Genomic DNA, 16,020 nt, shown 5'->3' on the forward strand with positions numbered 1-16,020 from the left:
CTGTGTCGTTCCGTTCAGTGGTGCTTTTTGGTAATCTTAGCCTCTCACTGAACGTGCTCCTGTGGCTAGCCAGCACGTCATGGAGTGGGTGGAAGGAATTATCCAACATTGTCTTTATCCTGGATAACATTCGCCTCTCCATCACCACCCTAAGAGAGTCCAGCTCGTAATCCTGAGCATTGTCTGGCAGATGTTGAAGGACCTCAGCCGCCTCAGGAAATAGAGTCGGCCCTGGCCTTTCCTGTTAAGTGCTGAGATGTGTTTAGAGCCCAGTCCGGTTTATTGTCAATGTATACTCCGAGGTATTTATAGTCATCTACAATGTCAACATTGACCCCCTGGTTTGAAACAGGGGTCAGGCGTTAAACTTCTTACTCTCACCTCCACACTCCTGCCTTTTCTTCTCTCCCACTGCCTCCTAGCAGGACACCCCCCTTTCTTCTTCTTTTGTCTTTGGGCAACTGTAGCACAGTTTCCACTTGCAGCCTGTTGGCCAACAGCACTAGAGGTGGTTATTGTTGTTAACTTAGACCCAAATATCTAATACTGAAATTTCATTCTTGATGAGCTGCAAATGTGATTTGGTAAAGCATTCTGACTCAATCCTACTAGTCTGGGCTTGGAAATGCCAGTAGGAGTAGGTGTAGGCTGGTTATTGCCCTTTGTAAGAGCTGTGAGTAATTTTTTGTTGTTGTTAGTAACTCAATTATTTTAATTATTTTAGGGCTTTAACTCGAAGTTGGTGTTCTTTTAATTGTCAGTCAGCATATTTACATGTCTACATGCAGCATGCTTACCGAGCTTCAGAATATTAGCTGATGAACTTAGAACTCCAGCCTCTCTTTTAAATACAGTAACATCCAGCTAGAATTAAAACAACATGACTGTGACCACAATCTTTTACTGAGTCCAGAAACTAGTGGTCACCATTGGTGACAACACAATGGTGACATGTACATGCAGTCAATTTTTAGTAATCATGGGTCTGACCACACACATCTTTAAACTCACGCTTTGATTTTCATCTCAGTTAAACATTTATAGACCATGAAAGCGTACATAAAATAATTAAGTTTATAAAGAGCATTGTGCCACTTTCAACCAGTAATTCAGAATAAAGACCTTCCTATATATAACATTTATAACCATTAAATAGAAAGATCAAAAACGTATCTTTTGCTGTTTGTTGTTACATAAACAAGTAAATGTAACTATAACTCAAGTTTCCACACCAGCTTTACATGTAAGCAGAAAAGGAGTTTAAAAAGGTCTGAAAAAGAAGCTGAATTTCATACAGAAATCTAAAAATGTTAGATGGTGTCATGTCAAGAATGAGCACAAGAATCAACAAGAAAACAGTAAGCCTTTAAACAATTTTACAACTTTAGGATATAAAGTTACTTCCTTATCTCATCTCTATGATCAAATCTAAATGGTACCCTTGGATAACTGCCAAAAAAGGGGCAGACCTCTGTAAACCCCCCCTTTCCTTTCTTTTATGTATCACACCAGACTTTTAGGGACTAAAATAGAATATTTGCTCGAAAGTCCAAGAGTTTTTGAGGAAGTTCATTGATAAGTGACTCATTGTTTGACTCTGTTTAATATGTTCTGAAATGGATGTAACATGGAATTATAAGTCTGTGAGTCTCAAAGCTCAGAAATCATAAGTGAAAATTTTTCAGTTATCTCATAGTGAATAAAGCTAAAATATCTACAAATGCATTGCATTGCTTTGGCAGGTCATTGACAAGATGGAAAAAAAAAATCACCCCGCCCCTCTAAACCCCTTTATAAAAGCTGTGTGGTTCACTAACTGTCCGAGCAGTGAAGGATTAAACACACAATGAGGAGCTTCGTCTTGATAACAGCTTTGATTTTCTGCAGCCTCAGTAAGTACTGGCACCTCACTACTCTCACCTTAAAATAAGTAATGGAACGAGGAGCCCAACAAAATTTAAATGTGATTGTTAGAAAGCAGTGATGTAATTAAATTGAATAAAAAGTTGTCACCCTGTTATTGGGTCTGTTGTACTGTACATTTCGAGTTGAATCTCATTTTGTCTTTGTTGTTTGATTCAGGATGGATCTTTGTCTTGGGCTCTGAGGTTCACACTGTGACGGTCCAGCCTGGTGAAGACGTCACACTGCAGTGCTCCAACATTTCCACAAGTCAAACACATACAGAGTGGTTCAGAGTGATTAACATGACTAAAACGAGCTGCATCTCCTCTATGTTTGGGTCTCATGGCCAAGCTTCTTTCTGTAACGGATTTCAAAATGGAAAATTCAATATGAGTTCGAATGTCACTTCTGTCTTTCTTAAAATCACACAAGTGGGTTTATCTGATGCTGGGCTGTATTTCTGTGGATTTTACATAGATGTGCATATTATTATTTCCAATGCAGTAGAGTTAAGATTTGAAGGTAAGCTTTCCTTTGTAGCACAACAACATGATGAGACTTTAAATAAGAATTGGAAGTCACAAAGTATTATAAGACCCATGTTTCTTTACAGGTGGTGAAATGAATGATGAAGAATTTAAGACTGAAAGTAAGATTATTTTCCTGTCTCTAAAAAATGTGATTTTTATTGGGATCATAGTTATTTCACTATTGTCAGTATTATACCTGAAGTACACAGCCTGAAATGTTTCAGTGTAATTTTTTTAGCAGAGTCTGATAGAATGATACACCCAATGAACATCATCCCAGGTAGTCTGACTGGTTTACTCATTATACTGGTCATCATTCTGGTTTTAAAAATCAAAACACCTCAAACAGGTAAAGTTGCTTTTAAAAGACAATTTCTATGGTTGCTAAAAATAAACTAAACACACTTTTATATTTTCAATTTAACTCCAGATCCCCAACCAGGAAACATCAAGGTAAATGTGTTTTTACTCACACTGTGTAAATTGCATGTCATGACTGAAAAGATTAATTTAACCTTGTATTTCTGTGAAGCTTGGAAAGAAAAGCGTTTGGACTTGTTTAAGTTGCTTGAAGATGTTTCACCTCTCATCCGAGAAGCTTCTTCAGTTCTAAAGGGTCAACTGGTGGAGAGTCCCAGATTTAAACTCAGTGGGAGTTTCCCCGCAAAGAGGGACAAAGGACCCCCTGATGATCCTCTATTTGTCCCTCTTTGGGGGGAAACTGGGTTGGGTTGCTGCATGTTGTCCAGCTGGGGCTGTTTTGGATGCTCACTTTCTTGATCAGAATTTTCCCAAGCTTGAGCCTCAGCTAATGCAGCTGCAGCTGCTTTCTGTGATTTGAGTATGTGTAGATTCGCATCCAGATCTGCTTTCCTTTTAAGCTGTTCATCCTGTTTCAGGATGTTATCTTTCTGCTTGTGTAGCAGATTTCAAATGGTAGACTGCCTTGTGATGACAAACAGGGCCCGGTTGCAAAATATGGCTTTATTTTACAAAAGACAAAATGCAGCAGTAAAATCAGTGGACACACACAGCAGCAGGCCTCTCTTCATCCCAGTGTGGGCCACAGTATATATAAAACATACAAATATCAAACAATGGTGTGGTTTCTCTCAACAGCAACATCAAAATCAAATGTAATAGTGGGTTAAGACTGAGACAAATATGAAGCAAAGGATACTCAAAAATAAACTACTGATAATCACTTTTAATATTTAAACTAAAACACATAAATGGGTGGTATAATGGATAAAAGGCTGTTGGTTACTATTTTCGTCGTTCAAAGAAATCAAAAGCACTTTGGGGATATTTAGCCCTCAGAACTAATGCTTAATAAAACAAAATACACCAAATTTAAACTTATAATTTAGTACAGGGAGAGGAGGAAATGTGCCTTACCTGCGTGAAGTCCATACGACTCCGGCTGGGAGCCCCCACACATGCAACATCATTAATGCCCTACTACAACAGTGGCGTGGAACCTTAGTATTACAAACAAATTACATTTAAATAATACACACACACACACATATCTATCTATCTATCTATCTATCTATCTATCTATCTATATATATATATATATATATATATATATATATATATATATATATATATATATATATATATATATATATATATATATATATGCAGTTTTAAGAAAGTTCACTGTGACCTTGTCCGTATGTTATTGCTCAGCTACAAAGGAGAGCTCGACACGTGCAGCTTCTGTTTTTGCCCGTACTCTGTCGGCAGCAGTAGATGAAGACGTAAGCTAGGTGGACCAAAGAGAACTGGACACTCTTGGTCTCGTTTCCAGCATTTTGTCCATCCTTTCTTTTACAGAAATATGACTGATGCGGATGCAGGAGTGGCAGGACAGGAAGAATAAAAGCTAGATCAAGTGATGCGTTAGGTAATGATTTATTTACAGCTACCTTGAGGGCTAGTAGTATTTGGCTTTTAAGCTTCATGGTAAATTAATACTTGGTTCAACAGATCTCTGACTCTGAGTCTTCACACAGTGCTGAAATGAAACCTGGAGTTCTTACTTTCTTCACTAAATGTTATTTTATTCAACATTAAGCTTTCCTGGCTTTATGGGCTTCTTAGCTTTAGGGATTCTTTATAATAATTTGTACAGAGCAACAAAACCCTCTTCTTTTTTTAGCAAAAAATGAATGAAATAATGCTATTTTCCTTCAGTTTCTCTTCTTCAGTCATACCATCCTTAACACTGGCACCCTTCAGGGCTGTGGTCTCAGTCGACTCTTATATTCAGTTTTCACACATGACTACAATCCCATTCATAGCACAAATTTCATATATAAGTTTGCAGATAACATATCCATGGCGCAGATGATAATCAACAACAATTCAGCAACATACAGAGAGAAGGTCCAGGCCCACACATAATCTGGTGGAGAATACCTAACAATGGTTTAGCTTCCTTCATCTGCACCAATCACAGGGGCCTGGCTGGTTACAGGGTTGTCAAGGGTGCAGATCTGGGTCTTCAGTTAACTGAGTGTGATCTCCAAAGGTACAACCAGGCTAAATTTATTGCAGGTATCATTATTAATAAAGGAGGCCAAGGAGTAAATAAACATCGTTACTAAATTGTTATGTAAAGGTTTGTAACTAAATGCGCTATACAGATTAGAAAAAACACCACTAGCAAAGGAAGTGATGTGACAACGCTGTGATCCAATAGCACGTCACCACCAAGAGGAAGTGGCTTGATGATTTTTAAGCCAAGGTACTGCAATGTGTTAACAGGTCACTGACAGGATGAAAAACTAGAAACACCTCGCCCTCTAAAAGCCTTTGTAATAGCTGTGTGGTTTACTAAATGTCCGAGTAGCAACTGGATTAAGCATACAATGGGGAGCTTCACCGTTATAACAGCGTTGTTTTTCTGTATTCACTGTAAGTACTGGCATCTAATGATTCTCAGTCCAAGATATGGATCCTACCAGAATTTAAATATTTTTGGAACCCTGTGAAAATTATTACAGTTAATTTAATACTAATTTGTCTGTGGTGTTTGTTTCAGGCTGGATCTCTGTCTCAGGTTCAGGGTTTCAGACTGTGGAGGTCCAGCCCGGTGAAGAAGTGACACTGCAGTGCACCAACACCTCCAACCATCAAACACAGGCAGACTGGTTTAAAGTGGTCAACCAAACTAAGCCCACTTGTGTCTCTTCTATGTTTGGATCTCATGGCTCAGCATCGTTCTGCGACGGATTTCAAAATGGAAAATTTATTATGAGTTCCAACATCACCTTTGTCTTTCTTCAAATCAAGCAAGTGAATTTATCTGATGTTGGGCTGTATTTCTGTGGATTTTACACAAATAAACACACAGTTATTTCTGATGCAGTAGAGTTAAGAATTCAAGGTAAGCTTGTGGGGTAAAGGCTTATTTCTTGCACATGATTTATCATCAAATTGTTATGTATAAAGTTATACCATGCCTACAGGAAATGGTGAACCCAATGATGAAGTGAAACTCAGTAGTCAAGGTATGGTTAATTTTATCTCTCTAAAATGTTTTTCTTTTGTCACTTTACTCTAGTAAACTGTGACCTGTTTTGTAGCATAATTTTCATTCCTAAAGTAATACAAGTGGATTAATATGCCTTTGCACTTTATTGCCTCAAATTTCAAAGAAGTAAAAATTAGAAACACATTCACAGTAGCACATACATGGATGAGTTAAAAAAAGGATCTAGTAAAAATGTATTTATATATCACCTTTGAAAATAAAACATAAAATATTTAATGAATATTGAACAAGACAACTGAAACAAGAAAACTGATGTAGAAGCCACTTTTGTGTTGTTACCTTATATGCGCTGCTAGGTGTGTATGGTGTGTTTATGGGACCATATTTAAGGTAGACATACGTAATTGGCGCCAGGTGTTATTGGTCGGAAGAAGAACCAGTTTGTGACTGTCGTTCTGTTGTGATAAATGTTTTTGGATAAAGAGAACTGAGTTCAAAAACAAATGCAACTGATGGAATACCATACAGATGTTAAATGGACAAGATAAGTATGGCTGGAGTTATTGGACTTGGTTACAAGTTTCATTCATAACAGTGGCATTGCGTCAACCCCACCAATGAACACCACCGTGGCTTCAACTGTGGTCTTAGCCTCTATAACAGAGAATAAAAATAGTATAACAGATATGTCATGTAATGACAAGTATTTAGAAAATGCACTGATGACTCTGTGAGCTGGGCAGCACAGTGGCACGGTGGTTAGCACTGTTGCCGCACAGCAAGAAGGTCCTGAGTTCTATTCCCCCATCAGGCCGGGGTCTTTCTTGGCCCTGCGACAGACTGGCGACCTGTCCAGGGTGTACCCTGCCTCTTGCCCTATGACAGCTGGGATAGGCTCCAGCGCCCCCCGCGACCCTAAAAAGGATAAGCGGAAGCGAATGGATGGATGGACTCTGTGAGCTGTATGTCAGACAGGTCATTCCAGAGTCCTGGGCAAAAGATCTGTTAAGAGCGAGTACGCTTAAAATAAGTTTTAAGCACACAGAACTGGGGTGATGTAATTCCATGTCTTTCAGTGTATTTATTTATAATCTTCTTTCCATATAAGTAAATATTATTATGGATCTGATGGTCTTTCTCAGTGTAGCTTAAAGCTAATTAAGTTACTCTTATAATCAGGCTCGGTTAGTCAAGATCTTATATCTGTTATTGCCTGTGTAGTGATTTTCTTTAATCCCATGTCAATATTATTTCAAGGAGACCGATACATTAAACAGTAGTTCACTAGATTTAGTTCAGCACTATTTAAGTTTTGTTACTTATTAAGTTATATTTTATTATCAACAGTTATTGTACAGGTCAGCGTATCTAAAATCTTATATTAGACTATCAAATTTGGATTATATGATTTTAACATAAAGAGTGTAACAGTGTAACTCAATGTGTTGTATATTTGCCATTTAAAGATAAACTAAGCATCTGTTTTCTATGTTTTAAAACAGCAATAATCAAGCAAATAAACCCACATATTTTGTTTTAAATACATTTGCTGTGTAAAAATATTTAACATCAATTTAGGTTACTTCATTATTAATTTTTGATTGACCAAGTGTATCTTTTTTTAACTATCAAATCCAAATGTATGAAACTTTTATGTGCAACTGAAATACATAATCGTAACTATTCAATTCAATTAAATTTTTCAAATCAATTTTATTTATATAGCCAAATCACAACAACAGTCACCTCAAGGCGCTTTATATTGTAAGGCAGACCCTATAATAAAACATACAGAGAAAATCCCAACAATCAAATGACGCCCTATGAGCAAGCACTTTGGCAACAGTGGGAAGGAAAAACTCCCTTTTAACAGGAAGAAACCTCCTGCAGAACCAGGCTCAGGGAGGGGCGGGGCCATCTGCTGCGACCGGTTGGGGATGAGAGAAGGAAGACAGTACAGAGGACATGCTGTGGAAGAGAGATAGAGATTAATAACAAGCATGATTCAATGCAGAGAGGTCTATCCGGTCTTTAAGTGATGACGTGATGAATCCTGCTTCCGGGCCCAAACGACTCCACGTTTAATAAGGCTTTTGTGTTCTTTGCATGTTTTAATGCTTTATTTGTTGTTCTATTTAATCTCAACAAGCCCCTGAAAGCAGTCAGTGATCACTGGCGGCCCCTCTCGTTTTTTATTATCGCTAATCATTTTAAAGCTCATTTTTTAAAACCTTACAATATAACTACAGCTCAGCCCATGCAGCAGTGTATTGATAACTAAGCTCGTATTGTTCATGGATTATCTCAGTTGTTCTTCCAATTGAAGTTCAGTCCGTTTACAGCATCCTGACATGCGATTGCATTTGTCCCGAACCTTTGGGAATCCTCACCTTAACTTTTATTGAGTGGAAAAAAGTTAGCGTTCATCATCCAGCTTCACTGTTTATATTATGCTAACATAGCTGTGTCGCTAGCAATCACGTAGATGCAAAGTAGCAAGCTAACTTCCTGCTAACTTCTAACTCTGCTAAATTTCTTAAACTCCGTTTTCGTGGATGCCTGGATGTTAAACTTAGAGCAGCAACGGTGATCATTTTATTACAGATGAAAGGATTTAGACAGTTTTTAACTCTCAGTGATGCCACAGTTAGGGACCTGAAGCAGAGTTTGAGCCCAGGCACGGCTAATGTCATCGGACTTAAAGACCGGATTGACGCATAGTGAGTGAGAAAGTTGACTGAAAAGGAAAACCTCAATGCATCATGGGAATTCCCCAGCAGCCTATGCCTATTGCAGCATAACTAAGGGAGGATTCAGGGCCACCTGGTCCAGCCCTAACTATACACTTTAGCAAAAAGGAAAGAATGCTCTATTAGGGTGATGTGGTACACAGTGTTGGGAAGGTTACTTTTAAAATGTATTCCATTACAGATTACAGAATACATGCCCCAAAATGTATTCTGTAACGTATTCCGTTACGTTACTCAATGACAGTAACGTATTCTGAATACTTTGGAATACTTAATATATTATCATGCTTTTTACAACAACGTGAATGTACTATTGCTGTGTGATTTATTACTATTACTGAAGGTCCGCGACTCCGAACTGTAGTAAAGGGACCTCTGACTAATACGGCGGGGTCCCTGTCGGCTCGTAGCCGAAAAATAGCTTTACTTTGTTGTGTGGGTCAACTTTTCTTGCGAGAGACAGAGAGAGGCGTTGAAAGGCTGCTGCAACGGAACTTATTGTTTTCGGAGGAAAACACGAACACAGTGTACAGTCGAGTCTTAATAGCTTACTTACAGCTGGGCTCGTCAGGCTCTCTTCTTGGCTACAGTGGTTATTATTATATTTACATGCTTCCAGCTCCCGTTTTTGCTCGATGACAACTCATACCTTTCCACTCCCCTTTTTCTCCATCCTCGCGCTCACAGACCCATAACGTGTTTGGCAGTCCATTCTCCCTGCAACACGGACTACACTGCCCATGATGCTACATTCTTTAGAGCTATGCTTGTAGCATTCTGCCTGTTAGCTTAGCACAACAACAACAACGAAAAGGCGCTCTCTCACCCAGGAAACACACAGTCGCAGAGAGAGAGAGAGCGTCGCCCTGTAACCATGGCAACCTAACGCTGCCGCCTGGAACAACAGAACGTAGCTGTCAAACAAAACCCAAACAGTCCTGACCCGCGACAAAATGAAACAGGAAAGTACCGCAGTGTAATCCATTTATTTCAACAAAGTAACTGTATTCTGAATACCACCTTTTTAAACGGTAACTGTAACGGAATACAGTTACTCATATTTTGTATTTTAAATACGTAACGGCGGTACATGTATTCCGTTACTCCCCAACACTGGTGGTACATAAGGTCATTAAGATATTTATGAGTATGTTATTATGTGAGGAGCAGGATTTTGAATTCAATTCTGGATTTACCAGCGAGCAATGAAGGGAAGCTAATACAGGAGAAATCTGCTCTCTCTTTGTAGTCCCTGTCAGTACTCTTGCTGCAGCATTTTGGATTGAAGGCTTTTCAGCAAGTTTTTAGAACATCCTGATAATAATGAATTACAGTTGTCCAGCCTAGAAATAACAAATGCAGAACTAGTTTTTCCGCATCACTCTGAGACAGGATATTTCTAATTTTAGAGATGTTGTACAAATGGAGAAGGCATTCCTACATATTTGTTTAATATGTGCGTTGAAGGACATGTCCTGGTCAAAAATCACTCCAAGTTTCCTCACAGTGTTACTGGAGGCCAAGGTAATGCCATCCAGTGTAAGAATCTGATTGGATACCATATTTCTAAGATTTTCAGGGCCGAGTAAAATAACCTCAGTTTTATCTGAATTAAAGAACATGTTATCTGGCTTCACGGATAGATAGAGTTGGGTGCCATCTGCATAGCAGTGAAAATATTTGCTATGTTTTCTAATGATAATGCCTAGGGGAAGCATGTATAATGTAAGCAGAATTGGTCCTAGCACCGAACCCTGTGGAACTCCATAATTAACCTCAGTGTGTGAAGAGGACTCTCCATTTACATGCACAAATTGGAGTCTATTAGATAGATATGATACAAGCCACTGCAGCACAGTACCTGTAATACCTACAGCATGTTCTAATCGCTGTAATAGGATATTATGGTCAACAGTATCGAACGCTGCACTGAGGTCTAGCAGGACAAGCACAGAGATGAGTCCACTGTCAGAGGCCATAAGAAGATCATTTGTAACCTTCACTAAAGCTGTTTCTGTGCTGTGATGAGCTCTGAAACCTGACTGAAACTCTTCAAATAAACCATTCCTCTGCAGATGATCAGTTAGCTGTTTGACAACTACTCTTTCAAGGATTTTTGATATGAAAGGAAGGTTCTTCTTTCTTCTTCTTCTTTGAGCAGTTTTGTAGGAATGCGGTCTAAAAGACGGTTTGGAGGAAGTAATTATTGAAGTTAACTCAGAAAGATCAATTGGAGAAAAAGAGTCTAACTTAACATCAATGGTACTAAGAGTAGCTGTAGATAATATTAAATCTGTGAGATGATTATGGGTAATTTTTTCTCTAATGATTAAAATTTTATTTGTGAAGAAGTTCATGAAGTCATTACTAGTTAACATTAAAGGGATGGTTGGCTCAACAGAGCTCTGACTTTTTGTCAGCCTGGCTACAGTGCTGAAGAGAAACCTGGGGTTGTTCTTATTTTCTTCAATCAGTGACGAATAGTAGGATGTTCTGGCTTTGCGGAGGGCTTTCTTATAAAGCAACAAACTATTTCTCCAGGCTAAATGATGATCCTCTAAATTTGTGACACACCATTTCCTCTCCAGCTTACGAGTCATCTGCTTTAGGCTACGTGTTTGAGAATTATACCACGGAGTCAGGTACTTCTGATTTGAGGCCTTAGTTTTCACAGGAGCTACAGTATCCAGAGTTGTACGTAGTAGGGAGGTGACATTATTAACAAGATAATCGACCTCGTTTGGAGTAGCTGCTCTGCTCTGTGTTGGTACAGGGCATTGAGGATGATAACAGTGGGTGGATTATATTTTTAAACTGAGTTAAGATGTCTTTGCTTTCAGAAAGACATCTACTTTGATAAAGTCTACTCTCCACTGCTGTGTAATCCATTATTGTAAATGTAAATGTTATCAGGAAATGATCAGACAGGAGAGGGTTTTCAGGAAACACCACTTTGGACACCACTTAGACAGCCAGCAATTTAAGGAGAACATGCGGCTAAATATGTCACTCCTGGTCTGATTGGTCTTGTATTTGCAATTGATAAACATCCACTTAAACAGTTTGGCGTGCTAGTGTAACTTTCTAACACCATTTAAATACCTTTTCAATCTTTACTGCAGAAGAGTGTAATGGAAATACAAAAGCTGTCACTGTGATGTTTATCAGCATGGCTGTTTTCTTCATGATGATTTCTGCTGCTTTGGCTATTAAAGTCAGGCAGCTTCATGCAGGTACAGAAACAAGTGATTTATTAAACATCCTCATATATCTGTAACAATCATGTACAAACTTCTAACTTTTTACTTTGTGTTTTAGCCTCAAAGAACGAGCTGCATCTTGAAAGAAACAAGATGGAGAACATTTTTTGTTACTCAAAAGCTGTGTTACAGGTAATTTATAACTGTGATAGCCTTTCTATTAGAAAAAAGGAGTAATTTAAAAAAAATATACATATATATATATATATATATATATATATATATATATATATATAAAAAGTATGATTATGCAACATTAACCATGTATTGCCAGCAAAGCTGTCTTATCCTATTTGTAGCACTCATTCTGCCTTTTGATGTTAGATTTCTTCTACTCTTTTTAGAGCTTCATCAGATTTTTCTCTGATATCTCTGATTTAAGTAGATGACACTCAAGGAAAGCAATTTTGTACTTGTTCAGCAGTATCACTCAGATGTGCACCAGACTGTCATGAATAAGATGGGTGCAATGACAGTCTCTTTTTTTGCTTTTGTTTTTGTATGTGACTCTAAACTGTTCATTTGCAGGATGAGGGCTCTCTTCACCTGAACTCTGCAGCATTGTGGCTTCTTGCCAAAACAAGAAGCAGAAGGCCTGCAATAGAGAGGAAAGTGGAAACTCACGTTGTTTATTATGTTGGCAGATAAAGTGCGTTCTCTGTGTGTACAATGGTGTTTTTGTTATGGTTATTATTTTGTCCTAATATGTCAGCTCTCTCCTGAAAAGAAAAAGACAAAGGCAAACTTGATTTGTCACACACAACTGAAACAAGGTCTCTACAGTAATTTCACTGAGTAATTTCACTCAGCCCTCTCTTCCTCCCCCTTCAGACCATTTGACTCTCACTCTAAGTAGGACAGTCATCAGGTTCCATTGTTTCTGTTTACCACGCATTTAATAAAAATAGGTTAATAATAGGTTCCTTTCAGATGAAAATCAGAGGAAAAACAACTGAAGAAACAACCATAAAAATGTAACTTTTGATAGATATATGGATTTTAGTAAAACATGTTTTGTTTGTTTTAATAAATAACACTACAGAGCTAATATCTGTTGGCAATTTAATCAACATGAATTTCAGCCTCCCTCATGTCTTCTGACTCTTGTTGTTTTTGTGTGATTTGAACAGAGCTATAGCTCTCTCAATGAATAATTTGGAGCCATAAGTTTTTTTAAAAAGTGGCTAATCCAGTCTGTTAAAGGCCAGTATATGGCAGCTTCCTTCATACAGTCATACGGGAAGACAGTCTTTGTAACAGGCAAAGTGAAAAGGGGCAGACAACAGAAACATTCAACAAGCAAAACTCACAAAACAAACCCAGGGAAAACAAGAGGCAGAGCATGACTTCATGCTGATTAAGCGCACTTATCAGGGCGCTGGGCAATGTGAGTTTATTTTGTATTTTTGAGTACTTATGATGTACTAGAATATTAAGTTCTCGTGTTATTATTTAGTGTGTCTTGGGTTTTAGCTAATATTATCTTCCATGCTCCCTCGCTTGTGTCATTTTCCCATTTCCTGTCTAATTCTCTCTTTTCCGCTATACTTTTAGTTATGTCCGTCCCTTGTCCCTCTTATCTGATCCCATGTTCCTCTCCTTGTGTTCCCAGTCTGTTATGTATTTCATGTCTGCGTGTTCCACATCCTATTGTCAAGCTCATGTTGTCATTTCTACATCTCATTATGTTTCCTGTTTTATTTTCAGTCTCGTTTTCCATTCTCAGTGGGATTAGTTTTGCTTCCCTTGTTGCTATCAGTTTGTGAAGAGTGGGAGAAGAGGGTTGCATTGACAATCCAACACAATGGGCAACACATTGAACACATGTTATGAGTGGTCAGAAACTTGCAAATAACTCATGAAAGAATAAAGTTATGTTGAAACCAAGCACACCATTGTTTTTCTTGTGACATTACCAATAAGTTTGATGTGTCACATGGCCCTCTTCCTATTGAAAAAAGTTGTATCCAAGATGGCCGACTTCTAAATGGCCACCATGGTCACCACCCATCTTGAGGAGTTTGCGCCCTCACATATACTAATGTGCCACAAACAGGACTTTAATATCACCAACCATTCCCATGTTATTACGGTGTATCCATATAAATGGCCCACCCTGTAGATTACTCTAAAGAAATTAACATTCCCATGGCTGATTTGCATTGTTACGCCAATGTCCAAATCTCACTCATTTTTTCTTAATTGCTAAAATGCTTTTATTTTTCATATTTGTATTTTAATGTTTTTAATGTTTGTCAATGGCTTAAATGATTTCAGTTGTCCGTTATACAGCAGGCCTGTTTTATTTAAATGTGTTATATAAATAAAGTGTTTTCACTTCCTGCAATTGTCAGTGTGAATGTTCATATGCAGTTAAAATAAGAAGTGCAAGCACTCTGCTTTAGAGACAGTGAATGTGTTGTCAAGACATTTTTTTTCATCAGAGGTGTAAAGTTGCTATAATGTTTTATTGTCATGTACAACAGCATAACATCCTCACAGAGTGATGCTGAGAAACTAGTTCATGCATGGATTACTTCTAGGCCAGAGAAGGTTGGATCAGGATGACCTAAAAGTTTCCTGAAAAGCCCTTTAGTTGATCCAAAATGTTGCAGTGAGGGTTCTGACAGGCACTAGAAAGAGAGCATATTTCTCCCATACTGGCTTCTCTTCATTGGCTCCCTATTAAACCCTGAAGTTAATTTAAAATCCTTCTACTCATTTTCAAGGTCCTAAATAATCAGGCCCCATCTTATATTAAAGACCTCGTAGTGCAATATCACCATATAGAGCATGTCGCTCTCACACTGCAGGCTTACTTGGAACCAGCTCCCAGTTTGAATTCGGGAGACAGACTCTGTCTCTACTTTTAAGATTAGGCTGAAAACGTTCTGTTTTTATAGAGTTAATAATAAAATAATAATAGTAATACATTTTATTTCAAAACCCTCAAGGACGCTGTACACAAGCAACAACAACAACAAACATAACAATTTACAAAATAATAAGGATAAAACATTGAGCAAATAAATAAAATAAATTAAAACCAGCAGGATGGAAAAATTTATGCGGAATAGGTTAATGTGAACAGGTGAGTTTTTAGTGTGGACTTAAAAGGAGGGAGGGAAGTGATGTTTCTTATCTCAGGAGGAAGGGAGTTCCAAAGATGGCGGGCAGAGAACTCTAAAGTAAGAGGGATGGGGGTGCACAAAACTGGAGGGTTAGTTATACTGCAATAGGTCTAGGCTGCTGGTAGCTTCCCATGATGCACAGAGTTTTTCTTCTTCACTCACCTTTTTCACTTACTATGTGTTTTGTTAAATTCTCAATTCTTTGATCTTTGGGCTGAAGGAAGAACAACACAGAAAACAAGGAGCATGAGTCCAGAGCAGTTCATAAACAAGAAAACAGTTCAACACAGAACCAGATCCATCACGATTCCACGAAAAAGTTCCGGGGGCCGACCGTGCGGACGGCAACGGCGGCAACGGGCAAACAGTTCCGGGGACGACCATGCGGACGGCAACGGCGGCAACGGGCAAACATTTCTGGGGGCCGACCGTGCGAAAAGCAGCAGTAGCGGCACTGGTGGAACAAATCCGGGGAGCGGCCACGCAGAAGGCAGTGGCGGCAGTGGCGGCAGTGAAAAAACAGGTCCGGAGGCCGGCCACGCCAAAGGCTGTGGCGGCGACGGCCTCGTTCAGGGGGCCGCCCTCGACGGCGATGACGTCTGACCAAAGGCCTGGAAAGTGGCCGGCGACGCTGAGGTGGCAGTTGGGGACCTGAAGACGGCGTGGCCCCTGCAGCACCAGGCGAGGGAGAGGCTGGGCCAGACGAGGCAGAGGCAGAAGCTGAAGCAGAGGCTGCACCAGGCAAAGCTGAAGCCGATGCAGGCGAGGCTGATGCGGAGGCTGGACCAGGCGACGCTGAAGCTGATGAGGAGGCGGCTCCAGGCGACGCTGAAGCTGATGAGTAGGCGGCTCCAGGCGACGCTGAAGCTGATGAGTAGGCGGCTGCAGGCGACGCTGAAGCTGATGAGGAGGCTGCTGCAGGCGACGCTGAAGCTGATG

At 39.2% G+C, this 16,020-nt stretch overlaps 1 protein-coding gene across 1 annotated transcript; it reads left to right on the plus strand.

The window, feature by feature from the left end:
- The first annotated feature begins 5,150 nt into the window (after positions 1–5,150).
- On the plus strand, positions 5,151–14,227 carry LOC146391615 (uncharacterized). The gene is made up of 6 exons (XM_084924561.1): positions 5,151–5,360; positions 5,488–5,832; positions 5,915–5,956; positions 11,813–11,923; positions 12,009–12,082; positions 12,479–14,227. The coding sequence occupies exons 1-6, from the start codon at positions 5,315–5,317 to the stop codon at positions 12,596–12,598; spliced, it is 738 nt and encodes a 245-aa protein (XP_084780687.1). The 5' UTR covers positions 5,151–5,314; the 3' UTR covers positions 12,599–14,227.
- The last annotated feature ends 1,793 nt before the right edge of the window (positions 14,228–16,020 follow it).

This window comes from Perissodus microlepis, chromosome 3 (assembly GCF_051167445.1).
Source record: "Perissodus microlepis isolate ML-2025 ecotype Zambia chromosome 3, ASM5116744v1, whole genome shotgun sequence".
Classification (NCBI taxonomy): domain Eukaryota; kingdom Metazoa; phylum Chordata; class Actinopteri; order Cichliformes; family Cichlidae; genus Perissodus; species Perissodus microlepis.

What these genes read in the sequence shown, in the direction of transcription:
- LOC146391615 (XM_084924561.1), top strand. Translation starts at nt 5,315, where the DNA reads ATGGGGAGCTTCACCGTTATAACAGCGTTGTTTTTCTGTATTCACT. An exon ending in AGTGAAACTCAGTAGTCAAG is followed by an intron (nt 5,957 to 11,812) that starts GTATGGTTAATT and finishes TCTTTACTGCAG; the next exon opens with AAGAGTGTAATGGAAATACA. An exon ending in AGTCAGGCAGCTTCATGCAG is followed by an intron (nt 11,924 to 12,008) that starts GTACAGAAACAA and finishes TTTGTGTTTTAG; the next exon opens with CCTCAAAGAACGAGCTGCAT.